The 26,611-nt window shown below is 40.2% G+C and overlaps 1 protein-coding gene across 3 annotated transcripts in view; it reads right to left on the bottom strand.

Moving 5' to 3' along the window:
• Positions 1–26,384, bottom strand: part of UBR5 (ubiquitin protein ligase E3 component n-recognin 5) — a 143,749-nt gene extending 117,365 nt beyond the window's left edge. For all 3 annotated transcript variants that reach the window (XM_079901118.1, XM_079901117.1, XM_079901119.1), the window contains exon 1: positions 26,298–26,384. In XM_079901118.1, the coding sequence (XP_079757244.1) occupies positions 26,298–26,359 (62 nt within the window). In that variant the 5' untranslated portion in view covers positions 26,360–26,384. The remainder of the gene's footprint in view (positions 1–26,297) is intronic.
• Positions 26,385–26,611: the final 227 nt, after the last annotated feature.

Raw genomic sequence — 26,611 nt, 5'->3', positions numbered from 1 at the left:
TAGCACTGAGCACTCTGTCAAGTTCGATGTGGGTAGTTAGTGAAAAGGTCTTCCATAGGTTTGGGTGGGACTGTTCCCTCCACTTTCCTTTCCATCTAAAGCTGAAAAAAGTAAAGTGAGTAAAACTAAAACAAACAGAAGGAACAAGATGCATCGACATAAGATATGTATCAATTAACAAATACTGACTGTGTATTACGTGCAGGTATGCAAATCAGCAGGATGGAAGAATGGCTGGAGTAGAGTTGGTATACTGTGCTCACTCTGGAAAACCTCTTCCACTCTATATATACAGCCATGAAAGATGACCGTAAAAGAGAAATCCAAAAGACAAAGCTGAGATCAAATAAAAGATAAACATCTCCACAGAAAGGAAATGATGCTCAAAGTGCTCCCTAGTGGAAGACTGGGTTCATCCTGTAAGTTGGAGTTGGGCTCATGGTTTTGTTAGAACACTGTGGCTGAAAAGCTTAATAGTAACCACTAAAAGAACAGAAATACAATCTATGGCTTCCAATCAAAAGAGGAGGAAAAAAGGAAGGAAATGCAGAAAACTAGGAATCTTAACAGAAGGGAAAAAAAGCAGCAAAATAAAAGATTCAGAAAACATGAAATTCAGACAGTAGAAATAAATCTACTTATTCAAATGGTTCATCGCACATATTAAAAGTCAAATATTAACAGAGTGAAGGAAAAGGAAGTATTAATAGGGATAAGAGAGACACCACATAACATTAAAAGGAATAATCCACCAAGAACATTTAACATGCAAGAACTTGAATGTTCCTAATACCATAACCTCAAAAATATATCTAGTAAAAACTGACCCTTTGAGAAAATGTCAACTCCAATGAGAAATTTAATACACTTCTATCAGAAACTGATAGTTCAAGCAGACAAAGTATCAGTAAAGATAGAAACTTTGAAAAGGAACATTAACAAGCTTAGTCTAACAAATAAATATATAGAAACCTGTCCCCCAACTGGGGTGTCACAGGTTTTAAGGCATAAAGCACATTCTGACTCCTAGACTTAACAGATAAATAAAATTTCCTTCAAATTATAAGAATAAACATAAGGTTGCCAACTTTTCATCTTGCCTCGATTTAGAAAAAGCAACAAACTAGAACTACCAATATTTCATTAAAAGATAAATTTCAAATTTATAAAGTAGAAAAGACAAATCTAAATAAAAAAATTTTCTCCCTAACCCACAGACTGTGAAAACTTTCTTAGAAACTGGCACCAACACAGTACTTAGTTTGATATTTCTTAACTTTTATTTGATCTCAGAAAAACAATCATACAGTTTTTTCATTTAATATCAAGTCCTTGATATAACAGTCTCTTTGTTTTCCATGAGAAAACAAAAAACTACAAGAGGTTGATTTACCTGTAATTATTCAATTAAGAGGTGACAGAGAGAGAGAGGGAGACAAAACCTCTCCAGGCCTCTATTCTTATCATATCACACTTGCCATGGGTCCAATTCAATCAACAAATACTTCCTGAATGCCCAGAGTTAAGTATTACAGGAAATAAACTGCACTATAAAATACACTGGGGAGGGAGGGGAGACGAATGGTGGCACCACCTGAGGGGGTTTCTACATACTTGGGAATGCTGCCCCTAATCATGAGCCACAGCTACAGAAAACTGTGCCATCTACCCCTTAGGAAGCCTGAGGAAGAAAGAAGAGCTGATACAATGCACACATCTCAAGTAGTGTACCATCTACTTGTAAAAACAAAGGATAGGGCTTCCCTGGTGGAGCAGTGGTTGAGAGTCCGCCTGCCGATGCAGGGGACACGGGTTCGTGCCCCGGTCCGGGAAGATCCCACATGCCGCGGAGCGGCTGAGCCCGTGAGCCACGGCCGCTGAGCCTGCGCGTCCAGAGCCTGTGCTCCGCAACGGGAGAGGCCACAACAGTGAGAGGCCCGCGTACCGCCAAAAAAAAAAAAAAAAAGGATATACACAGGAAAACAAATAAAAAATAAAACACTAAACTAGCTGCCAAGATGAGTGCTATAACCAAAAATTACTAAGAGAAGGCAGAATTCATTTTGCACTGGAAGAGTCAGTGAGGGCCAGGGCTTCAGGGGAGTCAGGATTTTGAAATGGGCCTTGAAGGGTGTTGAGACTCATCATCTCAAAAAAGGTGGCATCGGGCTTCCCTGGTGGCGCAGTGGTTGAGAGTCTGCCTGCCGATGCAGGGGACGCAGGTTCGTGCCCCCGTCCGGGAGGATCCCACATGCTGCGGAGCGACTGGGCCCGTGAGCCATGGCCGCTGGGCCTGCGCGTCCGGAGCCTGTGCTCCGCAACGGGAGAGGCCACAGCAGTGAGAGGCCCGCATACTGAAAAAAAAAAAAAAAAAAAAAAAAGGTGGCATCATCCTGGTGAAAACATTTATAAATATTTATCTAGTAAACAAAAAAAAATGGCTCTTACACAACTAAAAAAGCTACAGTTCTCCAGAACACCTCGAGAAGCCAAGAAGATTCTAAGATTTTAAATTATTTTTCTTACATATCATCTACACAGTCGATAGTGCTAGAGCAGTCTGCTAGGCAAAATACAACTGCAAAAATAAACTATATACCGCCTTCCTGTGATCAACTATATTCAATATCCTGTAATAAACCATAATGGAATAGGATATGAAAAAGAACATAACGTATGTAACTGAATCACTTTGCTGTACACCAAAAACTAACACAACATTGTACATCATACTTCAGTAAAAAATTAAATTAAGTTAAATTAAATTTTAAAAATAAAAAAAGAGAAGAGACAGGACAAGAGAATACAACAGCAAGGCTGTCATCTACAAGCCAAGAAGCAGGCTTTCACCAGAAACCGACCATTATGGCACCCTAATCTCAGACTTCCAGCCTCCAGAATTGTGAAAAGTAAAATACCAGTTTATGGTATTTTGTTACAGCAACCCAAGCAGACTAAGACAACAGGTATGGAGAACCAGTGTATCCAGAATAAACAGAAATAATTTTCTTGTGTAGGACTTCTAGTTAAACATGAGTCATCTTCACCACCTCCTACAACCCCCCTAAAACGACAAGTGAATTTTAAAGTTACAAGGACAAAGAAAAAGAGAGAAGGCTAGAGCACTCAAGCAAGAGATGCCAACAAAATTTTTGGAAGCTGGAAACATATAGAGCAAGTGGCAAATGACTTAGCAGACAAGAGAAAACTGAAACCTAAAGTCTACAGGGCGGGCAAAGAGGAACAGACCAACTGTTCCAACAAAATTTCCTGGAATGATAGGAGCTTCCAGAATAAAGGTACCTACCAAGTGTTTGGGGCCCAAAATACAATGAATGAGAAAATGACCTACTACATAAAGGCACATCAAGATGAAATTTCTCAGCACCATGGACTGAGGAAAGACTCTCAAAGCGCTTTTTCTTTGGGGGGGTGGGGGGGAGGTGGAGGGAGGAAGGTAGGTCAAGTTAAAAGGATCAGGAGTCAAAATGGCACTGAACTCCTTAAAAGAAATACTGGAAGCTATGTGACGATGTAATGCCTTCAAAATTTTGAAGAAAAATTATTCCCAACCAGAAATTTTATACCTAGCAAATAACAATAAAGACAAAAACTAAATTTGCTTTCAACTAAATAAAAAAAATGACACACTAAAGACAGAAAAGGGATAAGCTTTTAAAAGAACTTTTAAAACTATCAAAACTAGATCCGAAATTCCTTAAAACGTCACCAAAACTGTTAACTAAGTTAGAAACAAAAACAAAAAAACTTCCACTCTCCTGCCTTTTGGGATACAGAAAGTATGTAGACTCACTTGTCCAACAGACCTCACAGCGGTGACTGTCATTTCATCTACAAAACTGATAGAAAAGTAAACATACCACTTGTGTTTAAAACGTATACGTGCAACTTTAAACATCTTTAAATATTCTAAAGATTACTGAATGTCCACAAAGACAGAGCTTGGGATGAGGGAGAAGAGCAAGTACAGAGCAAAGACCAAAAGCAAATAAAGAAAAGGAAACAAAAAACCCCTAGGGAGAAAAATTTCTTTTAAAAAACTAAGGTAAGCTCTATTGGGCTTGTGAAGGAATTACTTGCACACTCTCCCTGAAACCAGCAAGTCTAAAGGGCCTTGACCCTCCTTCTTCAAGCTCTCTTAGTAGTGTCTCAAGTTACTGGCTTGGCCATAGTCTATAACGTAGACAAGCCAGAAAAACTCTAACCACAGCAATCAGAACTTAAAAGCCTGACCTTTAAACTAAATCAAGATTTTTGATCTGAAATACCAAGAAAGGATTGAGTCCCTCAACACATCCAATAAATAATTTAGACCATAAATTCACTTCTGTGACGGCAAAGTTTACTTACACATTGAACAAACAGGGTACTGTAGCATACAATATGCTTAGTACAAAGCCTGGCACAAAACATTAGTGGCTCCTGCTATTACTGGCGTTACCATTTCTGACTGAATGAAAGAAAAGGAGGTGCTGAGTGCTAAGTAGGAACTGGTGAAAAAGGAATTTGGGGAACCAGAGCTATTATGGGTGGGCAGTACCACTTTGGATGAAGACAGCAAAGAGTGACTCCAAATAGCTACCGTTATATCCCATTAAAAACCACTGAGAGACATCTGAAACAGACCTCATAACTAACACATAAGACCAACTAGACGTAACTAAAGTTCATGGATAAAACTGTACTTCTTAGCTCATGGGTACTGCAAAAATAATGTGAATTCATAGCATCTATTAAAATCCTGGTTATCTAAACCTTTCCAAATTACATTTAGAATTACCTCTATCCTTCCCAGTTATATATCAAATATCTACAGAAAGTGTAATAAAGATACTATGGCCCAGTGGACACTTTCTCTTTTGACTTCCTCCAGAACTTCTCATCAATTCTACTCAATTTAGCAATTAATCATTTACTGCTTCATCTCCATACTGCTATCCTACTTTTCAACATTTCTATTTTACTTTCCTAACTACACAGTAAGCTCCTTAAGGATGTAACCATGACTTTTTGCACATCCGGGTATTAGTACATTACAGGTACTTCACAGATTGACTAAAGATACTAGAATATCATACAAAGAAGAGACTAACTGTTCACAACCCTTCTCAGCCAAACGACACACAAAGGATGGAAACAATTTAGTGTCACTATGGTAATGATTCTAATGGGTCCCCAGTCCACGATCTCACACCCTAGCATGTCCAGATGGAGACTGCAACAAAGGCTTATCAATAGGAACCAGCATACTGGCTTCAGAAATGAACAGTCCTAGTTTCAACACTCAACTGAGCATGGAGACTGTCACTTTACGGTCCTCATTCCTCCACCAAACCCCAGGCAAGAGGAAGAAAAGACACATGATGATGGGCCTGTCCTCTGCAAACAGATCAAATTTTAAAGCAATAAAAAAAAAATTTATTCATGTAGGCACAACAGTTAATGTACTGCTTTTAAAGGCTGGAGCACAGTCCTTTACTGCGACATTTTGTTTTTATCTACAAATGTTTAAAACTTCAGTTCACATAACAGTAACCCATGAGCCTCAGCAGCAGACCCTGTTAACGGGCCTTAATAACTAAGGACCCCGTGCTTAGAGACCTACCACTCCACAGCTGTGCAGCCTGGGAGCCACGCTCAATTGCCTTCACCTCAAATTGCCTCTGCAACAGTGCTGCCAGGCTGCTAAATGAGATGATGTTTGGAAAACGTCGTGCTTCATATATAGTAAGGAGTAACAATGCTAAAAATGTTTAAAATGAGCAAACCGCGTAATTTTCCAGATCAGCCTCTAAACATTATATAATCCTAATCCAGAAAGTTACACTCCTCAATTCCCATAGAGGGGTCTCCACAAAACAAGGACTTCAGCTTTTATCAGTGCTCCGTACGGTCACATAAAGAAAACTTCGGTGTTGACTATAAAACTCACCATCCGTTGGGCTTTCTTAGTAGCCCTAAATATAAAAAAGATTCACTAAAAATGTATCTCAGAGCATGATTAAGAAAAAGTTTCTCTCTGATATAACATGATAAGCAGTTAATTTTTCAGCCATTGCTTTTTGTCTTGGCTTGCAGAAAGTCTAAAATATGATTCAACTTAAACTGACACTTCACTGACACTTCCTACCATCTTTACCGTCTAGAAATTCTTCTTACCATCTAGAAATCCCTCTTACCATCTAGAAATCCACTCTCTTCCTTGCTTTGAGTATTAGTCCTAGGAAGGCCCTCAGAAACTGTCCAATCCCAATCTTCATTTTATAATGACAACAAAGCATCTTTTGACTAGAAACAGACAAAACAACAAAAGGTATTGCATGTACAAAATAAATACAGGGTCTTTTTCACATTCACACAAAAGATGCTGCAATTTCATCACATATTCCATTTAATAAAAACTGCAAAACACTAAGAAAAATGACACATGACTAGTATCACTTTAAAACTGACCACAAACAATACACCACCTTAGGCAAAGCTATGAAATAATAAGGCCTATTTCTAACAAACTTTACATGCAAATACATATCATCTTCATATTAACAATACTGGTAAGCTACACATTTATGTCAACAATAATGACCTGCCCAAAAGATTTTTAGAACTCTCCTTTGGAACTGCCTGTAAGGTTTCTTTTATATATATTTTTTTGGTGGTACGCAGGCCTCTCACTGTTGTGGCCTCTCCCATTGCGGAGCACAGGCTCCGGTCACGCAGGCCCAGCGGCCATGGCTCACAGGCCCAGCCGCTCGGCAGCATGTGGGATCCTCCCGGACCCGGGCACGAACCCGTGTCCCCTGCATCGGCAGGCGGACTCTCAACCACTGCGCCACCAGGGAAGCCCTGTAAGGTTTCTTTTAAACGCCAGTATCTAGCCAGTAGCTAGTACAATGCCTCGCACATAGTAGGTATGCAAATGATTATTAAAATAAATAGATTCTGCAGCAAAACCTAGTCATTTCAAGACAGATGTGTCTCTGGAAATAGAAAACATTCAGTCCTAAAGCTGACTAATCAAATGGATGATGAAGCCAAGTACCTCCTGTCCAAAGAAAATTCTGTTTCGCAGGGAATACACCCTGTGTCTGAGCAGAGACATAGTGAAGAACTAATCACTGGCTCACATTTCAATCTTTTAAGTCTCAGAACATAGCAAATGTTTCACATTTCCTAAATAATGCACCCAAACAACCACCTGACTGTATGAGTAATACTAGTGATGTCAAAGAAACACATTTACATTGGCTCCCCTTATGATTCTGACCTGGATGCGTCTGGAGGGGGCTCTGTGATATTAAGCTGTTGAACTGCCCAGTACAATACTTCTGTCTGGAAATATTATGTCCATTAATAGTTACTACTGCCACAAAATGCATTATGTCCAGTGCCATAAATATCAAGTCTTCACTGTTTCTATTTTCAAATACACAGTATCAATCTTTTCTAAAACTTTCATGGTACCCAAATCTCCTTCTGAACTATTATACCTTACTGTTAGTTTATCACCTTTTTTAATGGTCGTGACAGTTAAAAAAAGAAATCCATAAATTCTTTTTTTTTTTTTTAATATTTATTTATTTGGCTGTGCCGGGTCTTAGTTGCAGCACGAGGGATCTTTCTTTTTTTTTTTTTTTTTTTTTTTCAGTTGAGGCATGCGGGATCTAGTTTCCTGATGACCAGGGATGGAAACTGGGCCCCCTGCATTCGGAGCACAGAGTCTTAACCACTGGACCACCAGGGAAGTTCCTCCATAAATTCTTTGGCACTCCTCCCATCAAGAGGTGGAGTATAATTATCCTCCCTTGAATATGGGCCTTATGATTTGCTTCTTGAGAAAAGATCGAGGCTGAAGAAACACTGCATGACTTCTAAGACTATGTCAGGAAAAGGCATTCCAGCCTGGCTCTCTGCCTCTTGGGACACATACCTTTAAACTTTGAGCTACCTGGTAAGTAGTCTAGCTACCTCGAAGACTCCATTCTGCAGAGACCACACAGAGGTAGAGATGCCTGAGAAACCTCAGCTGTTCCAGATCCCAACTGTTTGAATCTCCTAGATGACTCCAGCTACCATCTCACGGCAACTGCATAAATCTAGATAAGAACCACCTAGCTGAGTACTGTCAATCGACAGAAGTAATAATAAATGATTACTGTTTTACACCATTAAGTTTGGAATGATTGATTACACAGCAATTAAAAACCAGAATGATGATCAAAGGAAATCTCAGCATTTTCTTTGGTCCTAGTTCCACTGATATATGAATAAAAGCCTCATTTATGGTTCATCTCTGATATCTTCCTTACCCATTTTCTTTAACTGGGCCAAGTTTAAAAACCAAAACTCTATATTACCTACACCTTAATATGTTTATTTCCTTAAATGTTTATTTCACGTATCTTATTTACAAATCTACTTAACCTTAGACTCATCTGAATAGTAAATCTTTGCTCAAATAAAAGCCAATCTTTATGTAGCATCAATAGAAAACCTATCTTCCATATAGTCTAGTAACTAATACAACACTGACAGGCCAACTCTCCTGTCAATCACCCAGGTAACATATACTGATAGAATGTTCTCCTTTCCTCATCCCTGCAGTTGAGAGAGCACATAAGGAAACAAAAGCTGACAAGGCCAAAACCTTCATCAGCCACTGATCTTTTATTAAAAGTCTCCAAAAATCCTTGCAAGTTTAACAAGTGCACAACCCGAGCTATCACTTTCACATCCTTTGAAGTCAAGCTGGTGCTAATCACAGGATGTTATCTGACAACAAAATGTAATCCAATGCAAAACATGTGCAAAGTGAAACTTCAAATCTCACAAAAATCCAAGATTCCCTGAGGTCTAGGAAAAGCAACACTGAGAAATTCATTAAAACACACAATGCTGACAAACGAAAATTAAAAGTTCATAAAAATTGAAAACAATGACACAACTGTGCTTTGAAATAGAATGACTTTAGTATTTCAATAATTAAGTGTGGCCCCTGGAAAAACTACAAATATTTTTGTAAAAATGACTCCATGACTAAATTCAAATGAAGCCAAATACAATGTGTAGGCCTTGACTGAATTCTGGTTTGAAAAAACCCAGCTATTGCGTAGACATTTTAAAGACAAGTGGAGAAAAGTAATGGTATTAAGGAACTCTTGTTAATTTTCTGAAGTGATAATGGTGGTTGTACAGAAGAAGGTCCATATTCTTAGGCAATGCAAGCCCATGTATTTAAAGATTAAAAAAGCATCATGGAGCTTCCCTGGTGGCGCAGTGATTGAGAGTCCGCCTGCCGATGCAGGGGACGCGGGTTCGTGCCCTGGTCCGGGAGGATCCCATGTGCCGCAGAGCGGCTGGGCCCGTGGGCCATGGCCACTGGGCCTGCGCGTCCGGAGCCTGTGCTCCGCGACGGGAGAGGCCACAGCACTGAGAGGCCCGCATACCACAAAAAAAAAAAAAAAAAGCATCATGATGACTGCAACTTTTAAACAGCTCAACAAAGTCATTTATATATACATGCATATTTTGCAAATTTGGCAAAAACAATTACCAAAATAACAATTACTGAATGGAGAAGGTGGATAACCAAATAACTCAGTGTTCATTCTTTCAATTTTTCTGCAATGTCTGAAGATGTTTACAATAGAATGTTGGATGGGAAAAGAATATCAACCTCACCAAAATTACATACACACATACAGAGTCAAGGATCACCATTTAAGGAAGGTCTCCTACATGAAATATGGCGGGTGGGGGGGAGGTCAGGTGAAATATTGTGGTATCTTTCAATGTTACTGGAATAGTACATTCCAAAAAAAAAAAAATCCATACACTTAATTCATTCCTTATTCCAGAGATTGGAATACAGTTCTAAGAACTAATTTTTATTAAAATATAGTACTTTATTTTGCTTACTTTTGAAGTTCAGATTAATTTAATAAACATATGTACTAACATATGTCAAGTACTAGGAATGCAAAGACCACAATGAGCCTGTCTTCAAAGAGGTCACCTCTCAGCTCCCCCCGAATGGCACTCACAGGCTCAAACTGAAGGAAGGACCTGCAGGAGTGGCCCTGCAGGATAATGAGAATATTTAAGAAACCATTTAGGGATAATACAAAGAACAGTTAATTCAGTGGGCTTTCCCATAATTTCTAACTGATTACATTTTTAATAGGAATACATTTCGACAGATGTAACATTTGGAAATTAAACACCACACATTTCAAAAGAAGTGTTTCATAACTATGAACACACAAAAAGCATGTCACTAGAATGTAAGCTCCTCAAAGGCAGGAATTTTTGCCTCTTTAGTTCACTGATACAGCCCAAGTATCTTGCCCAAAACAAGCCCTCAATAAATATCTGTTGACTGATAATGAATGAATGAATGAATGAAACGAAGTGGAATTTCTTTTAATGTCCATTTATATTCAAGTTATGGTGAAAATTCTGGTCAATTTACTAGGAGGAAAAAAAGTATTTAAATTTTATCACAATGTTGTTGACAAGCTATCGTCTCCCTGCGTGAACTCTGAATATAAAACGGAAATGATAAATTTTTGTCCAAAACCCAAAAGGCTTTCATCACACAACATTCCTTTGAGGCATGGCTGTGAACAAATATTCTGTAAGTTCAAGTAGGAAATTATGCCCATATATCTACTTGATCCTAATGGCTTTGTTCAATATCAAAGTTCAAAATAACTTTTTAAAATAATTATTTGTAGAATCGTCCCTCAATTAGTTTTACACAAAGAATTACACTCCCTGTAAGAAGTCTCTAGAGGGAAAAAAGGGGGGAAAAAAAAAACTTTAGTGAAATTAAATCAGTATTCTTTATTCAATGCTTTTCACGTTCCTGCTTTAGGTGAATAGCTAACTAAATTCAAACACTTTCCTAGGGATTTACTCTTTTTCTATTATTAAAATAATATAGGGACTTCCCTGGTGGTGCAGTCGTTGGTCCGCCTGCCGGTGCGGAGGACACAGGTTCGAGCCCTGGTGCGGGAGGATCCCACGTGCCTCGGAGCAACTAGGCCCGTGTGCCACAACTGCTGAGCCTGCGCTCTGGAGCCTGCGACCCACAACTACTGAAGCCCGCGCGTCTAGAGCCCATGCTCCGCAACGGGAGAGGCCACCGCAGTGGGAGGTCTGCGCACCGTGGTGGGGAGTGGCCCCTGCTCGCTGCAGCTGGAGGGCGCCCCGCGCACAGCGATGAGGACCAAACGCAGCCAAAAATAAATAAATAAAAATAAAATAAAATGTGAACTAACCTGAACTTGAAAAAAAAATAATGATAATATATACTCACATAAAAGTATATAAAATACTAAAACATATTAAGAGACATCAAAAGCAATCACTCAACCCAGAAATAAGCGCACTGTCATCACTTCTTATGAAACTTTTATCTTTAACCTGGTTAAGACCATGAACTGTTTTTTACACAGATAAATGGAGTCTTTTTATCTCAGTGATATTATTGGTCTGTTTACAGGATTTGCACTGTTTTCCCAACAGCAATAAGGCATTTGAACTGAACCATCCATCCAAGCTTGTTTGTCTTCATTAACACTAACAAACATCAACAACTTGGCTGAATAGAGGTTTAAAGATGCTATTTGTAGCCAGGAGATCAAGCAACTGGCCTAAACTAGGATGGAATGCATACCCTTTATTGCACTGGTTCAGTTACTCTAAGTCTAATCCATTAAATTAACTAGTCACAGCCAATATATGACATAACACAACAGATTTATTTTATCATGATAATACCAAGCTCATTACTGAAGATAGTTAAGAGGGTATTCTTTTTTACAAGAGAACTATTCAACTGATTTGAGACCCTATGTAGTTACTCTGAGCATTCTCTCACCTTAGGGTCTTCTCACATGCTGTTCCTTCTGCCTAGAAAGCTCTTCTAGTCCTCCGGGCCCTGCCCTACATCACACATCTTCCCCACCAGCTCCTCAGCCTGGTCCTCCTTTTAAACATTTCAGAATCCTGGTCCTCCTTTTAAACATTACTTCTTCCAATAAGCTGTTCCTTCTTTGCAAGACTGGGGTATGTGCCTCTGGTGAAGAATCCTTTACTTCCTCTTTCCCTATGTTCATTATCACACTGCTCTGTAATGGTCTGTCTTTCCCACAGACTAAGCTCTACCATCATACACCGAAGACTAGAACCAACATGCAGCAGAAGCCCCACAAAATGTGCTTAACTAAAGGATGAGATACTATTTAATGGCATACACACTGTGTGTACATATTACTATTTTTTTTTCAAATGTGCGTTTCTTTAATTTTAAAAAATATACACAGGAGAAGCAATGTGTTTTACATAGGAATATACACATTAACAAGGCACTTCTTATAGTTTTCCAAAACTCTATTATATCAGTCTGAGATTTATAAATTAAATATATCAGAACCTTTTAAGTTAAAATGATATCCTTGAAACTACTGGACATACTAGACTTTTCTCAAGATCAAATGAACAGAGAATGGGAATATGGTTTGTGTCAAATAAGGTTTATTGTTAGCTTTATTGCCTATAGTCTATAAGATTATAGACTTTACTGTGCCTTTGCAAACAGGATAAAAAAACTTTACTGTGCCTTTGCAAACAGGATACATTTCTTAAAAAAAATTGATCAAAGTTTTCCATACAAATAGCTCTATATGATAGATTGTTTTTTTATTTGGCCACGACTTGCGGCATGCAAGATCTGTTCCCCAACCAGGAATAGAACCCGTGCCCCCTGCAGTGGAAGTGCAGAGTCTTAACCACTGGATAGCCAGGGAAGCCCCCATACTCATATTTAATTGCATGTGTGTGTATATATACACACACACACACACACACACACTAACAGGTGTGTGTGTGTGTAGAGATATATATATATATATATATATATATACACTAACAGGTGTGTGTGTGTAGATGTATATATACTAACAGGTGTGTGTGTATCAGAAAAACAAGTTACTTCCCATGCCCATTCCAAGAAGAAAAGGAAAAACAATAAAGCTGAAATAATGCAGAGTCTAGTCTTTGCCACTTCACTAATCATCTGGGCACTCCAGCCCTCAATTTCCTAAGCTGTAAAACATGAAAATCCTAAAATCCTCCTTGATGTAAAATTTTGAACATCTCAAAAATGACTTTCTACTCAGGAAAGTCAAGTAGACTTCCGGTCTAGTCAAGTCGAAAGGTAACATCAATTATTACAGTCTACCATATAGCACGATAATGGGTATCCTGAGCACTCGACAGTAGGAGGACTGCCGAAACAGCCTCCCAAAAGAGAAGAGTCCCAACCCACTACCAACCAAAGATGAGCAAACACTCCCAAGCCCAGGAGGTGAGGTGATAAGCTGTCAATGTGCTTTTGCTTTATCACACATTATTTCAAATAAGCTTTTGCTACCCGGAACCTTCCCCCATTAAATTTATATGGAAAGCATAATGAAAAGATAACATAATTATACTAAATTCATTTGTGCCAAATCAAATACATGAGCCCTACCAGTTAAAAAATTAACAAAAACAAAACACGGAAGAGTTGGGCTGGTTTTGAAGAGCTCCCCTCCAGTTAAACAAACAAGGTATTCAGAGTTTAGAATGTCCACTGCTTCTAGATACCCATTAGAATGAGTACAAAAGAATAGAAGAGCAGGTCTGAGGCAGGAATAAAAATCAAACCTTAGAATGGCAAAGCTGACTAACATATATTAAATACAACTCATAAAACAGTATCTATAGGCCTACAGTCACACAGATTCAGAGCTGAGATGAACTTTCAGACGTCACATATACCCCCTCATCTTACAAATGAGTAAACTAAAACTAAGACTCACTGCAAGGAAATGACTTGCCCAAGGTTACATGACTGATTAGTAGAAGGACCAAGTCTCCTGACTCCAAATCTAGTATTTTTCCAGTTCTCAGAACTCCTTCTCCATCAGGGCCTGCCTATGGTACACAAATTCTTTCAGGTACGCAGTAACACTCTTAAACTCTGTAAGAACTGTAATACTGGATAATGAATGTCAATATCACAAAACAAACCTGAAGACAGATTAAAATGTATTATAAAATTTAAAGGATTAAGCAGATACATCTAAATTCAGAAAACACATTTTTGAGTATTTCATCTCACCTTGGGGTCTTAAATCCAATATGAAATTCTATATCCATTAAAACTGACCTATCACATGAATGTCTAGAACCATAAATAATCTTAAAATATTTATCGGCAGTGCACTACATGAAATTTTCATTTTAAACGACGACAGTAACAATGAAAGAGTCAGAGAACACTTGGTCTCATTTTTAAGTGTCTCTGTGCTCCAACACTACTCTCCTGGTAGCATTCAAGGCAGCCATAGGGTCAATCCCAGCCTGTGCAGGCATGAATAGAAAGGAGCACAGACTACCCACATAAGCTCTTCAAGTATCCCCTCCTCCTTGCCAATTCCCAATATCGTCTCTTCCAAAACTAAGTCAAAGCATTAGGACGAAGCAACTTGTTTTCACACCCCAACAGGCCATTATCCTCTTGTGTTTTTACCCCCCGACAGATCTTTTGCAAACGAAAAGCAAAGGAACAGAAAAAACCCCGCCACTGTCTATATGTAAACTGTTCTTAAACAATGCAAGAGTTCTGGACTATTATTAAAACTCTGATTATCAATATCAGATACAGACATCTATGATGAACCTCTAGTTGCTACCAGCATCTTCAATGCCTATAAATGAAAATTCATTAGACTCAAGAGAATGGAAGTAAGAGGATGCACCAGTCCCCACACCCTGAAACCTTGTCTTCAAAGCTCTTTGCAAGCACCAGGTTGAATCATCAGGTCCTTCTTCCCTGTGACTTACAGTCTCTATTAGCACTTAATTCTTTATTTTCATGTGTCTCCCCATTAAACTGAAAGCTCCGTGAGGGCAGAAACCATCATCTTTGCATCCCAATGTATATAACTTAGTTAGCAAACTACTCATTGAGTAAAAGAGTAAAATTTATTTCCCACTTTACCTGTTTATTTCTTCCATTGATTGTTTTACTTAAACAAAATTTAAGTAAAAGAAACCATGGGCAACCGTAGACTCACAGTCCTTTCTCCCTCTGAGCCATTCTACGATACAAAAACCCTCTTCCCTACCACAATTCTAAGAGCACAGAAATTGGAGCAGAAAAATCCTAAACGATCTGGTCCAATTCTTTCATTTTACAAGTGAGAGTCATATCATTTATTTATATCATTTATTCATGGTCACATGGCCAATTAGTATCAGACACACACAGAAAAAAAAATCCCCAACCAAATTTCCTCCAATTTATATCCCATTACCATCATATCAAAGACAGACAGACTGCCTACTATATATCCCATCAATTCAAAATCATCTAAGAATACCAAGTTTTCTTTAAATTTGTGTCTTCTAATCTATGTTATCTTACCAGAAAAAAAAACAATTTTCAAAAGCGCATATAGAGAAAATCCACCTTCCCATCTCTAGTATTTTGACAAGGATGTGAAAAATACTTGGCACAATCAAGATATTACCACTGGGGAAAGCTGGGTTATGAGTACACGGGACCTCTCTGCATCATTTTTGCAACTACTTGTGAGTCTGCAATTATTTCAAAGTAAAAAGTTTAAAAAATAAATAAACATGGCCCACCTACCGGATACCACTCCCTGGGCCCACTAAGTCTGTCACCTCACTCTTCCCCAAACTTTCCCAATGAGCTAGAAAAAGTTCCAACTACTTCTCAACCCAAGTTCCAGGAAGGGTTGGTGCAGCCACCCCAGGCCTAGCACAATGTCTGAGAAGCACACAAACATTTACTGAACAAAGGAAACTAACCTAACACTGTGCTCAAACTCTGTGCAGGCAACACATGGCAAATATTTACACAGGTCAAACTCGACTACCTCTTTCACCAGTCTTTCATAGTTTGCTACTGGTCTGTGGATCGGCATCACTCCCCCAGCTAAGACTGTAAGCCTATGAGCACTGACATCTGTTTTTAAAAAGCTATCCACTCAGTGTCTTATAGTTCTGGGACAGACCTAATATTTATGTAAATTAATTCGAATTTTTAAAATTTCATTTGTAAAAACAGAAAAGCAAACAAAAATAAATTACTCTAACCTCAAAGGGCAGGAAAATACCCCATTCTCAAACAGACAGCCTCAGAACCTATAGCCTGAGGGGAAAAAGATGGCTGGGGGCAGTGAGGAACTGGCAAGCTTGGCCCTATTTGCTGTCATCACTTAATTTTAAAACAAAGAAATGTGGGTGAGAGCCTTTTATACAGGCGTCCTCACGCTTTTTTGTTCCTGATGACGGTGGTCTGTTTAGACACTGTGAGAAGCACTATTTTAAATCCAAGAACCTCTTAATCCGAAAAGGCTACCACAATAAATGTTTTTACTACAATTTGGTTAGGTTATGTTACTCTTTTAAAACTTCAACACTATTGCCAGAAAGACTTTCCATTTCAAAAAAAAAAGGTTTTAAACATACCATGCTCAAAAACAAAAACCCCTCAAGAATGTCCTAGAATTCACCAAAGAAAAGACTGAATCTTCATGCCAACTGAAGAAGCTTTTTACATTTCCAAAGAGACTTCTGAGCAGTCAAGCGCCCTGGAGAAGGAAAGCAAAAGACCAACTGGCCTAAAGTCCCCGCCACTCAACAGAGTTTTTTGAAACCAGAAACATTCTGGATGGTATGGGGTGCCTGCTAACCACATACTGCCGCCTGTCTCTGGATGCAAGTGTTGTACTTATTTTTTGGTATCTTTCGGCTCTCAGAAGTGGCAGAAAGATGAGCAACTGCCAACAAAATCAGCCCCCACGTCATCTCTGACCTGCAGACCATGGGTTGCCAACCTCCCCAAGAGAAGACACCCGTTCCTGGTTCTGCATCCCCCCAGCAGTGACAGAAACCTAACAGAGAATAAGTCGGAACATGTGGCACCAATTTGTATCCATCCCTGCTGGCAACTGCAGGAAGCAAAGAAAAAGCAGTTCCTATACTTCCCCAAACAACAACCAGAGAAAGCAAAGGTACACTGTCCACAGCATCCAAGGACTCCCTCCTTCTCATTATTCTTTATCTATAATGATCAGAACACCTGATAAGCAGAAAAATGCAATCACTTACGGAAAACACCGACTTGTCAGAGATGAAGTTTAAATATCACTAGAAACAGAAGCATACTAAGAGAATTTTAAACTAGATTTGCACACAAGAAAAATCACCTGTCTGGTGCTTCCTTTAAAGTTTCCATATGCAGATGATGACACACAGCACCAACTGGACTAGTTCAAATTCCCTTTGGACAGGAAACAAAGTCACTCCCACAACCTAAGAAAAGAGATGATGAACTGCACAAGCCCACATACCCCTCTCCTCAAAGCTTTTCTTATAAAACCCTGCTTTCATCATTTAGACATCAAAATAACCCTATATTGTCTCTGCTTCTTTGACTTTCTTCATCAAGTTAACTTCCACATCTCAAATTTGGCTTTTTCTTAAAGCGTACAAAACCCATCCTCCTTGACTTTTCAGGTCACAGAGCAGGCTGTCCCAGGAAAAAACACTCAGATGAACCTCCACCAGGCCTCTAACAGGGTCTTGGAGCCGCTCATGCAAAGCCCATCTCTGGAGTTTCAAATAGTCTGTGAGGAAAACCTGGTATCTGAGTTCACAAAAAGAGCTAGAACACCTTACGGTCTGAATTTTGGAACAGCAGATTCATGCTGGAGCAGAGCCAATTTCTTGAAATGGTAGGTTCTCAACCCTGTTTTTTCTGTACTACAAAAAATGGGGCCTGAACTGATGAGAATGGAAATAAAATTCTATTGATTCAGTGCTTCTATTGATTCAGTGCTTCCTAGACTGGACACTGTCGTAATCTTTATAACTAGCAATCTAGACTACCACTATTACTACTGAAATTTCAAAACATAATCTCTTTATATATATACCAGTACTTTAATTAACATGAAAATTTGTTATCGAGAAAAATGTACTTTTTAAAATTTTGAGTAGCTTTTTCCTATGAAAAATAACGTAACATTTTAGAGTCAAGAAAAATTTCAAAATACATAAAATTATATCCAGCATGATCACAACTATATTAAAAAAAAAAAATCCATGTATAGGAAAAAAGCGACCAGAAAGTCACCAAAACATTACCAGTGATGGCAACCTTGCTAGACTTTATAACTTGATCTTTGTTTTCCAGATCTTCTATAAGAATGTTTTTTATAGCAAGGAATTTTTAAAAAATAAAAACGAAGAAATAGCCAGAAACTTGAAAACAACCCAAATTCCCATCAGCTAGAAAACAGATTACAAAACTGTATTATATCCAAACAATGAAATACTACTACCACAAACACAAAAGAAGAAAAACTGCTACACGTGCTAAGGAAGACACCAAACACATGATTCCATTTGCATGAAATTCTAAAAAAGGCAAAATTACAGTGAGAGAAAGAAGAATAACTGTTTTCAGGGGCATGATGGGGGGAAGGGACTTTTGGGCACAAAGGAGCACAAGGGAATTTTTGAGGGTCATGAAAATGTTCTATATCTTGATTGTGGTAATAGTTACACAACTGTATACATCTGTCAAAACTCATCAAACTGTACACTTAAAAATGGGTGAATTTTACTGTATGTAAATTATACTTCAATAAAGCTAAGTTACAAAATACATAAGGAGAGAGAAAGTTGAAAACATTTTATTAAAGTGAATGATACAACTGGAAACTGAACAAATAACATTACTTTTGCTGTTTGGGTAAAACAAACTGTATTTTTATTTACATGTGAAATAACATTAATTTTTAACTCTTCATTCAATATCCTGACAAAAATGAGCATGTCACAAACCACAGTTATCTAAGAATTTACCATATTTCTCACTTTGAAGGGGTTTATTAGCGCTACTGTGATCTATCAAGAAAATAATGTAAAATATGACCCCACTAGAGAATAATTCCTAATAGCCAAGTTCAATTTACCAGTAGTCTTACCTCTATATTAACTTAGAAGAATGCTGCAAATTTTTCACGACTTATTCTTATTCCTCAATGTGCCCCACAGAAAATCACTTAATTTCAAGAATCTTGTCTTTCCATCATTACATAACCATTATTACAAGCGACTTGTTGATAAAATGCTATCACACTGGAGATTAAGAAATGACAGCATCAGTCAACCTGTAAGGAACATTAAGATTTCCAGTGTGATGCTGCCTGTCCTTCTAAGGCTATTATCCAAACAAATTTTCTCTTACTCTTAAGAATGTTAAATTTTGTTAACACGTTAAAACTCAGTTTTATTATGTAAAATTTCAAAACTGTCAGTCATCAAAAATAAGCATTTATGTGACAACAGGAAAATCTAAACAGATTGAACTTTGAGATTAAGGTAATTTTTTTTAAGTTTTCATCTTTGAGATACATAACGAAGGTACATCAATTAAATGATCTGAGGAAAAGGAATAAATAGGGAAGAAGCTTGAAACCAGACTGGTCACGAGTAGATAACTGTTGAAACTGGGTAATAACTCTTGTACATAGAGTTAATACACTATACCATCCTCTCTACTTTTGTAAATGCTTTAAATTTTCCATAATGAAAAGCTTTAAAATAATTTTCACAGTAAAACTTAAAAATCAATTATAAAAACAAATCAACATTTCATAATTATAGTGACCCAGGGGGGCAGACTGTTGTCATTTGCTCAGAATGCCAAGGTGTCAAAATGAGAGAAACACAGACTATAATTGGAGTTTGTTTTCTTAACTAGAAGTACAGTCGTCCCTCTGTCTCCGAGGGGCATGGGTTCCAGGAGCCCCCGCGGATACCAAAATCCTCGGTTGCTTAAGTCCCTTTATAAAATAACCAGTACAATGAATAGTCTGCACTCAGTATCTGCAGATGTGAAACCCGTGGATACCAAGGGCCGAGTATATGTATGATAAAAAACGGGGCAAAAAGACATGAGTACATCCTCCTGCAATATAAAATCACTCCCCTCAATACACCCTGCAAGATCTACTTAAGCGTAATTTGACACAGTCTTCAGTGATTAAACTTTCCTTTAGAGACTATTTCCTAAATAACCTAATTGTTAAGGGAAAAATCCTGACCTTTCTAAAGTTCATCCCATTATTCCTAGTTATATTCCTATGTACTATGTAATTTCCTTCCCAAGTGTCTGTTTACTCCTAAACCTACAATTTAGTCACTGATTTCTTGATTTATAAAACTGATCTTCCCTTGTTTGTTTTTTCAATTTTTGGTTTGGCTATTTCATACCCTGTCTTTAATCTTACTTTCCTTAAACAACTTAATCATCTTAGTGAAGCTTGCCTGTACCTTCCCAACAAAGTCACTCTAGCATTGTTGTTTCTAGGTAACAATCTCAACAATCAAATAGTCAGATTTCCCACTGGTTTGGTGACGTGATGCTCTATTCCACCCTAATACTTGTGTTTTTTGGTGCAGCACAATTAAACTTTAGGCAGCTTTCAACTATTATAACCTCTACCCACCACAACTTTTGTTCATTCGGCTCCACGTAATCCCTGGCCTATTTTCTGGCTCCTACTGAGTGGAGGAGGATACGCTTGAGTCTTTAAAACCCAACAGTTCCTAATAAAAATAAGGAGCGATCAGACTTCACTGGTGGCGCAGTGGTTAAGAATCCGCCTGCCAATGCAGGGGACCTGGGTTCGAGCTCTGGTCCAGGAAGATCCCACATGCCATGGAGCAACTAAGCCCATGTGCCACAACTACTGAGCCTGCACTCTAGAGTCCGCGAGCCTCAAATACTGAGCCCACGTGCCACAACTACTGAAGCTCAAGCGCTTAGAGCCCACAACGAGAAGCCACCGCAATGAGAAGCCCTCGCACGGCAACGAAGAGTAGCCCGCGCTCGCCGCAATTAGAGAAAGCCCAAGTGCAGCAACAAAGACCCAACGCAGCCATAAATAAATTACTTAAGGAAAAAAAAAGGAGCACTCACTAAATGCCATGCCTTGTGCAAAAAAGCACTTTCTGTGTCAACGCTGCCCAACAGAATTTGCAGTGATCATGGCACTGTTCTGTATCTGCGCTGTCCAATCGGTGCCACTACCTACATGTGGGTACAGAGCACTTGAAATGTGGCCACTGCTACCATGGAACTGACTTGTTAATTTTATTTCATTTTAATTAATTTCCATTTAAGTAAGTCACGTTTTGAGACTAACTTACATTGCTTGAATTTTTCCTCATGAATTTCCATTTAGTTTTACATCTATGTACATTCAAGATAATCTACGACAGACTTTCGCAACCTCAGCACAACTGACATTTTGGACAGGTCCATACTTTATTGTGGGGCCGTCCTGTGCATTGCAGGGTGTTTAGCAACATCTCTGGTCTCATCTCTCTACCCTCTAGAGACCAGTAACAATGCCCCAACGGGGACAATCAAAAAATGTCTCCAGGGGCTTCCCTGGTGGCACAGTGGTTGAGAGCCCACCTGCCAATGCAGGGGACGCGGGTTCGTGCCCCGGTCCGGGAAGATCCCACATGCCACGGAGCTGCTGGCCCCGTGAGCCATGGCCGCTGAGCCTGCGCATCCGGAGCCTGTGCTCCGCAACGGGAGAGGCTGCAACAGTGAGAGGCCCACGTCCCAGAAAAAAAAAAAAAATGTCTCCCAACACAGCCAAATATCCCCTGGTGGGCAAAAACTGCCCCTAGTTGAGAATCGCTGATCTAAGAATAACGGTCTGGATTCTGCATTCAATGCTAAGGATATTCCAGGGCAATTTCTTTGAGTTCCTGCTTTTCTATTTGGAAACCAGACAACACATAAAAGCAGTAAAAATTAACCATCTCTTTATAATATTTCCCACAGAACCTACATTATAACATTGTGTTTTCCCACCCACTATCTCAACTATTCTTCACCAACTTTGAGGTGTGTACTATACCTGATTTAGAAAGTGAGGTGTGAGGGACTTCCCTGGTGGTCCAATGGGTAAGACTCCACACTCCCAATGCAGGGGGCCTGGGGTCGATCCCTGGTCAGAGAACTAGATCCCACACGCGTGCCGTGACTAAGAGTTCGCATGCCACAACTAAAGATCCCGTGTGCCGCAACTAAGACACGGTGCAGTCAAAATAAATATTAAAAAAAAAAGAAAAGAAACTGAGGTATGAGGGGGTGGGGAGGAGGAGAGATAGGGAGTGAGGTTGTAAGTGGTTAAATGACTCGATTACCACAACACAGTTAATAATTAGCAGGGCTGAGACAAACCCAGATTTAGGAATTCCAAATTTCAAACCCCTGTCTACACTATCTTACTATGCAGCCTTACAGCATCTAAAGGGGGAGCTCCTTGGAGAAAAACCCTTTTGATGTGACAATCTCAACCAAGACTGTTTATGATCACACAGCACATTATAATGCCTAAAAGCAAAGCTCACAAGAAAATTCCACATACAGACCAAAAACGAGAACTGGTTTGCAAGGTAGCCACCTGCATCCCAAGGAGTAATTCAAGACAGGGACTAGTCACAGGGACACCATCACCTTAAAAGGCCTCTCTTAACCTAGTACTAGGAAAGGGTTAAGAGGGTCCACCCCAAGACAAAAGGCGTAAATCAATTTGGAGCCCAGGAGGGATGAGTTGAGGGGAAAGGGAAATCAAAACTCTAAGACAGGTAGGTGGCTGCTCAAAGGCTGGGATGCCTCAGAAAGCAGAGATTTTCCAGAGTACAGGCCATGTGGAACACTGAAAAGAGCCCTGGACTTTAAACATCAGAAGACCCATCATGTGGACCTCATCTGTCAATACCCTGGATAAACTCAGGGCCTGATTTTCCAGCTCATCAGTGAAAAAACTGGTCTACATGACTTCTTTGGCACTTTCCAGGGTTTGGTGAGCTGGCACTTCCAGCTCTCCCCTTAATCTCAATGCCTAGAACCTTGTTCTTGTTATGGTGTTTGCTATTTCTCAAGACAATGTTTTAAGCAAGAACATAGCACTAACTCTAGAAATTCACTAGAAAGAAAATCAAAATGTCACACAAGTATCTGAGCACTGAATGGTTTCAACTGCACACAATGAGTATTTGCTGAGGGCCAGCGCTCTGCACCAGGGACCTTGTAATCACTCTGGAAAGCTACAACCAACATCCTAGGCTCTCTGAATTCCTCTCCTCTGCCCTAGCCATCCCCACCTATATTCATCTACTGCATTATTTGGTCTCCCAGAGCCAATAATTAAAGATTTTAACCCAATATACAAAGACTATCACAGAAATAGCAAGTATGAAAACACAAAGAAAAAAAATCAGATACAAATGGGTTTTTTTTTTAAATGCTGAGTACACTTTAAATGTTTGAGCCATCACACTATTACACTAAATAAAATATATAACTTCTAACAGGATGTGGTTATTTTAAAAAGACAACTTATTTGTAGAAGAAAATATTGGTGTTTTGAGACCCCTAGGTTTTCTTTGACTGAGCAATTTATTTGTAGTACCATGCGGCCTGTCCAGTCTTACTGCTTTCCGGGTAAAGACTAAAGTCTACCTATTTATAGATCTTTCATCCCGAACTACCATTTATCATTTCACTTGTGACTATCATACATAGAAAATCAACCCATTGTAACACACTCTTTTCTATTACCAAAACTTACTTTAAACCTTGGTAGATTTTTACCTGAAGACAAAAATATTCTGGGCTTATTCTAGTAAGTTGTAAGGTTCCAGAAAACCAACCTCGTTTGGAAACATTTCCCTCAAGCAATGCAGCAATAGGTTGATCCTATTACTTTGCAACTAGGTATGCAAACATGAACTTTCTTCTGAAGGGGAGACACAGAACAGCTCCACCACAAGTCAACTACTTTTCAAAACTAAAAAAGCATGACTACCTCAAATGATACCTTCGTAAGTCTCAACAGACATTTTTACTGCTACTAGATAAAACTAGAGGTTCCTAAGATTTTACCTACAGCCCTCTCCTACTGTTCAAATATCTGCCACCTTGATGTACATTTTATGATCTCATCAGATCCACCTCTTTCATTTCTCATGAACTGAAAACTGAAGATGATCCAACTATTCTTAATATTGTATACCGACATTACAGAAATCAAAAACAAAGCTGATTACTTGTTTACACCAGGAATGGAGAAAGAAAAGGTAGCTTTAAAAAAGATACGTGTCAATTTCCAGACTAGCTGAAACAAAAGGAATGCTCAAAAATTATTCAAAGTGCCCAACAAAACTGCAAAATAGGTTTTGGCATGCACAGTAAATTGAGTAAGCTAGTCAGGATTCTTGGTATATGAAGTTAGGACTAATATAAAAAACATACCCTACTTCTCTCCTGGTGCAATTTTCTAAGTTACAAGACAAGTTGCACTACAAGCACTACCAACTCGGTTCTATGAATGACAGACAGTACGGCTATCCACACTACTAGCGTGGTTCTAAAATTTACAAAAAACCTTATGTGAAAGTCTTAACAAAAGATCTGTAATGAAACAAAATCGGAATAAGGATCGCATTACGAAATGTTAAAATAAATGACTTAAAACTTGTTTCAGTATTTAAAGGAACTACGTGACAATTCCAAATGATTACTATTTTCAGAAAGTATTCCAAAAGTTTTACAAACATGTTAAATGCTATATGGTTACAGCAAAGATTAGACAAATCCAAACCTAACGCCAGAAACCAAGCCTCCAGCTTCCCGGATTGAAAGGCTGTCCGCCCCACCTGAGGCGGTTAGATACTCCGAGACAGAGGCCAGTATCTTAGCAGCAAGTTAGGCCTCTTCCTCCCGACGGGAAGCGCATGACAAAAAGGGCATCATGCAATTTATGTCACCTGGTCACTTAGCAAAAATTATATCTAACTTCTAAACTTGGGCCCAGATGGCCTTCCCTATTTATAATGAATAGAGAGCAGCGAAAGTGTTGGGATAGAAAGAGACTTAAAATGTCCCCCTTTCTGACCCTGTAAACATTTAGGCCATCATTAGAGCTGAGTTCTAGATTCTAAGACTTGCTTTAATGGAGGCTTCCCTCAACCTCCTCGGAGTCTCTTCTGCAACAGTGAAGGAACTTTTCCTGCTTTATCTCAGTTCCCTGAGAACATGCGGCCCTGCAATTCAATATCCTAACCTGGCAGGGGACGATGGAGGAGGGAAGGAGAGGAATCCAGGGCCAAAACAGCCTTCTTATGAAAGGCAAAAAAAAAAAAAAAAAAAATCATAATTCCTCCTCCGCCCATAGCAAAACCCATCCCAGAAATTTTACAGCGTGTTAAGAAAAGCAGCACTGCGAACTGCAAACGTAAGAGTTTTCCTTTGACTTCACGCTCGGCTTTCAGCTGTCAAATTACAACTCAGGAAAACACTATCATTAGAATAAAAAAGGAAACAAAAAAGCTCGCACCACAGGGGCCGGGGAAGGAGCTGCGTGCACCATTCCGGGAGTAGCAGAGCCAAGGAAAGCTAATCCACTTCCCCACCCGCGCCCAAATTCATCCCCTCCCCGGAATGGCAAACCTCACTGCAGGGGCTCAAATTTAATAATAATAACAATAATCATGGCGCTTCCTCCCTCCCCCGCAGCCGCGATCCGCCGGGAATCAGCTTCTCCCCACCCTCCCCGCTCCCCCGGGATCTCCAGGCCCCGCAGGTCCGACCACCACACCGGACACAGCTCCCAGGGCCCCGGGCGAGCCCAGCCTAACCCGGGGCCCCTCGCCCGGCTTCTCCTCTTCCCTCTCTTTTTACCTCCACCATCCCCCATCCGCATTGTCTGTCTCAATTCAACTTTGACTAATATGGATTCCTCGAGCCTGGGCCGGGCGGTAATTACAGCTCCCCCCCACCGGGAGCCGGATTCCCCCTCCCATCTCCACCGAGTTCAACGCGGCTCCTTCGTGGAGGCGGAGGGGGGGGACGAGGGAGTGGAGGGTGCAGTGCGCTTTCCCGTCCACATCTCACTCGCCCCCGCGGCCCCGGGCCCCCGGGACCAGAAGTTTGCCCCGGAAGGGGCCTAGCCGGGTGCAGCGAGGACCCTCCCCCCACACCGCCGGACGGCGCGTAAACACCGGCGCCCGCCCCGGCGCGGCCCCGTGGGGGAGGGGAGGGCGGGGAGGCGCCCCTCCCCCAGCCCGCCGGCCCGCCCGCCCGCCGGCCCTATTACCTGTCATTGAGCTGGTCCTCGGTGCCCGGCAGCGGGTGAACCACGAAATGGATGGACGTCATGGTGCTTCCTTCTCGTCCTCCTCCTGAGCACGGCCCCCCCGCGCTCTGCTCCCCCCCCAACCCCTTCCCCTCCCCAAAACCCACAGCCGCCGCCGCCGCCCTCCAGTCCCCAAATGGAGAGAAGCAAATGCGCAGGGGCCGCCGCCGCCGCCGCCGCCTCCCCGCCGGGCGTGTGTCCGCGGCGCGGCGGTCCGGCGGGGCGGGCAGGAGGGCGGATCAACACGCCGCCCGCTCCCCCGGCGACAGCGCGCA

The sequence above is a fragment of the Stenella coeruleoalba genome (assembly GCF_951394435.1).
Source record: "Stenella coeruleoalba genome assembly, chromosome: 17".
In the NCBI taxonomy this organism is placed as follows: Eukaryota; Metazoa; Chordata; class Mammalia; order Artiodactyla; family Delphinidae; genus Stenella; species Stenella coeruleoalba.
This window is presented reverse-complemented; position numbering and strand designations above follow the sequence as displayed.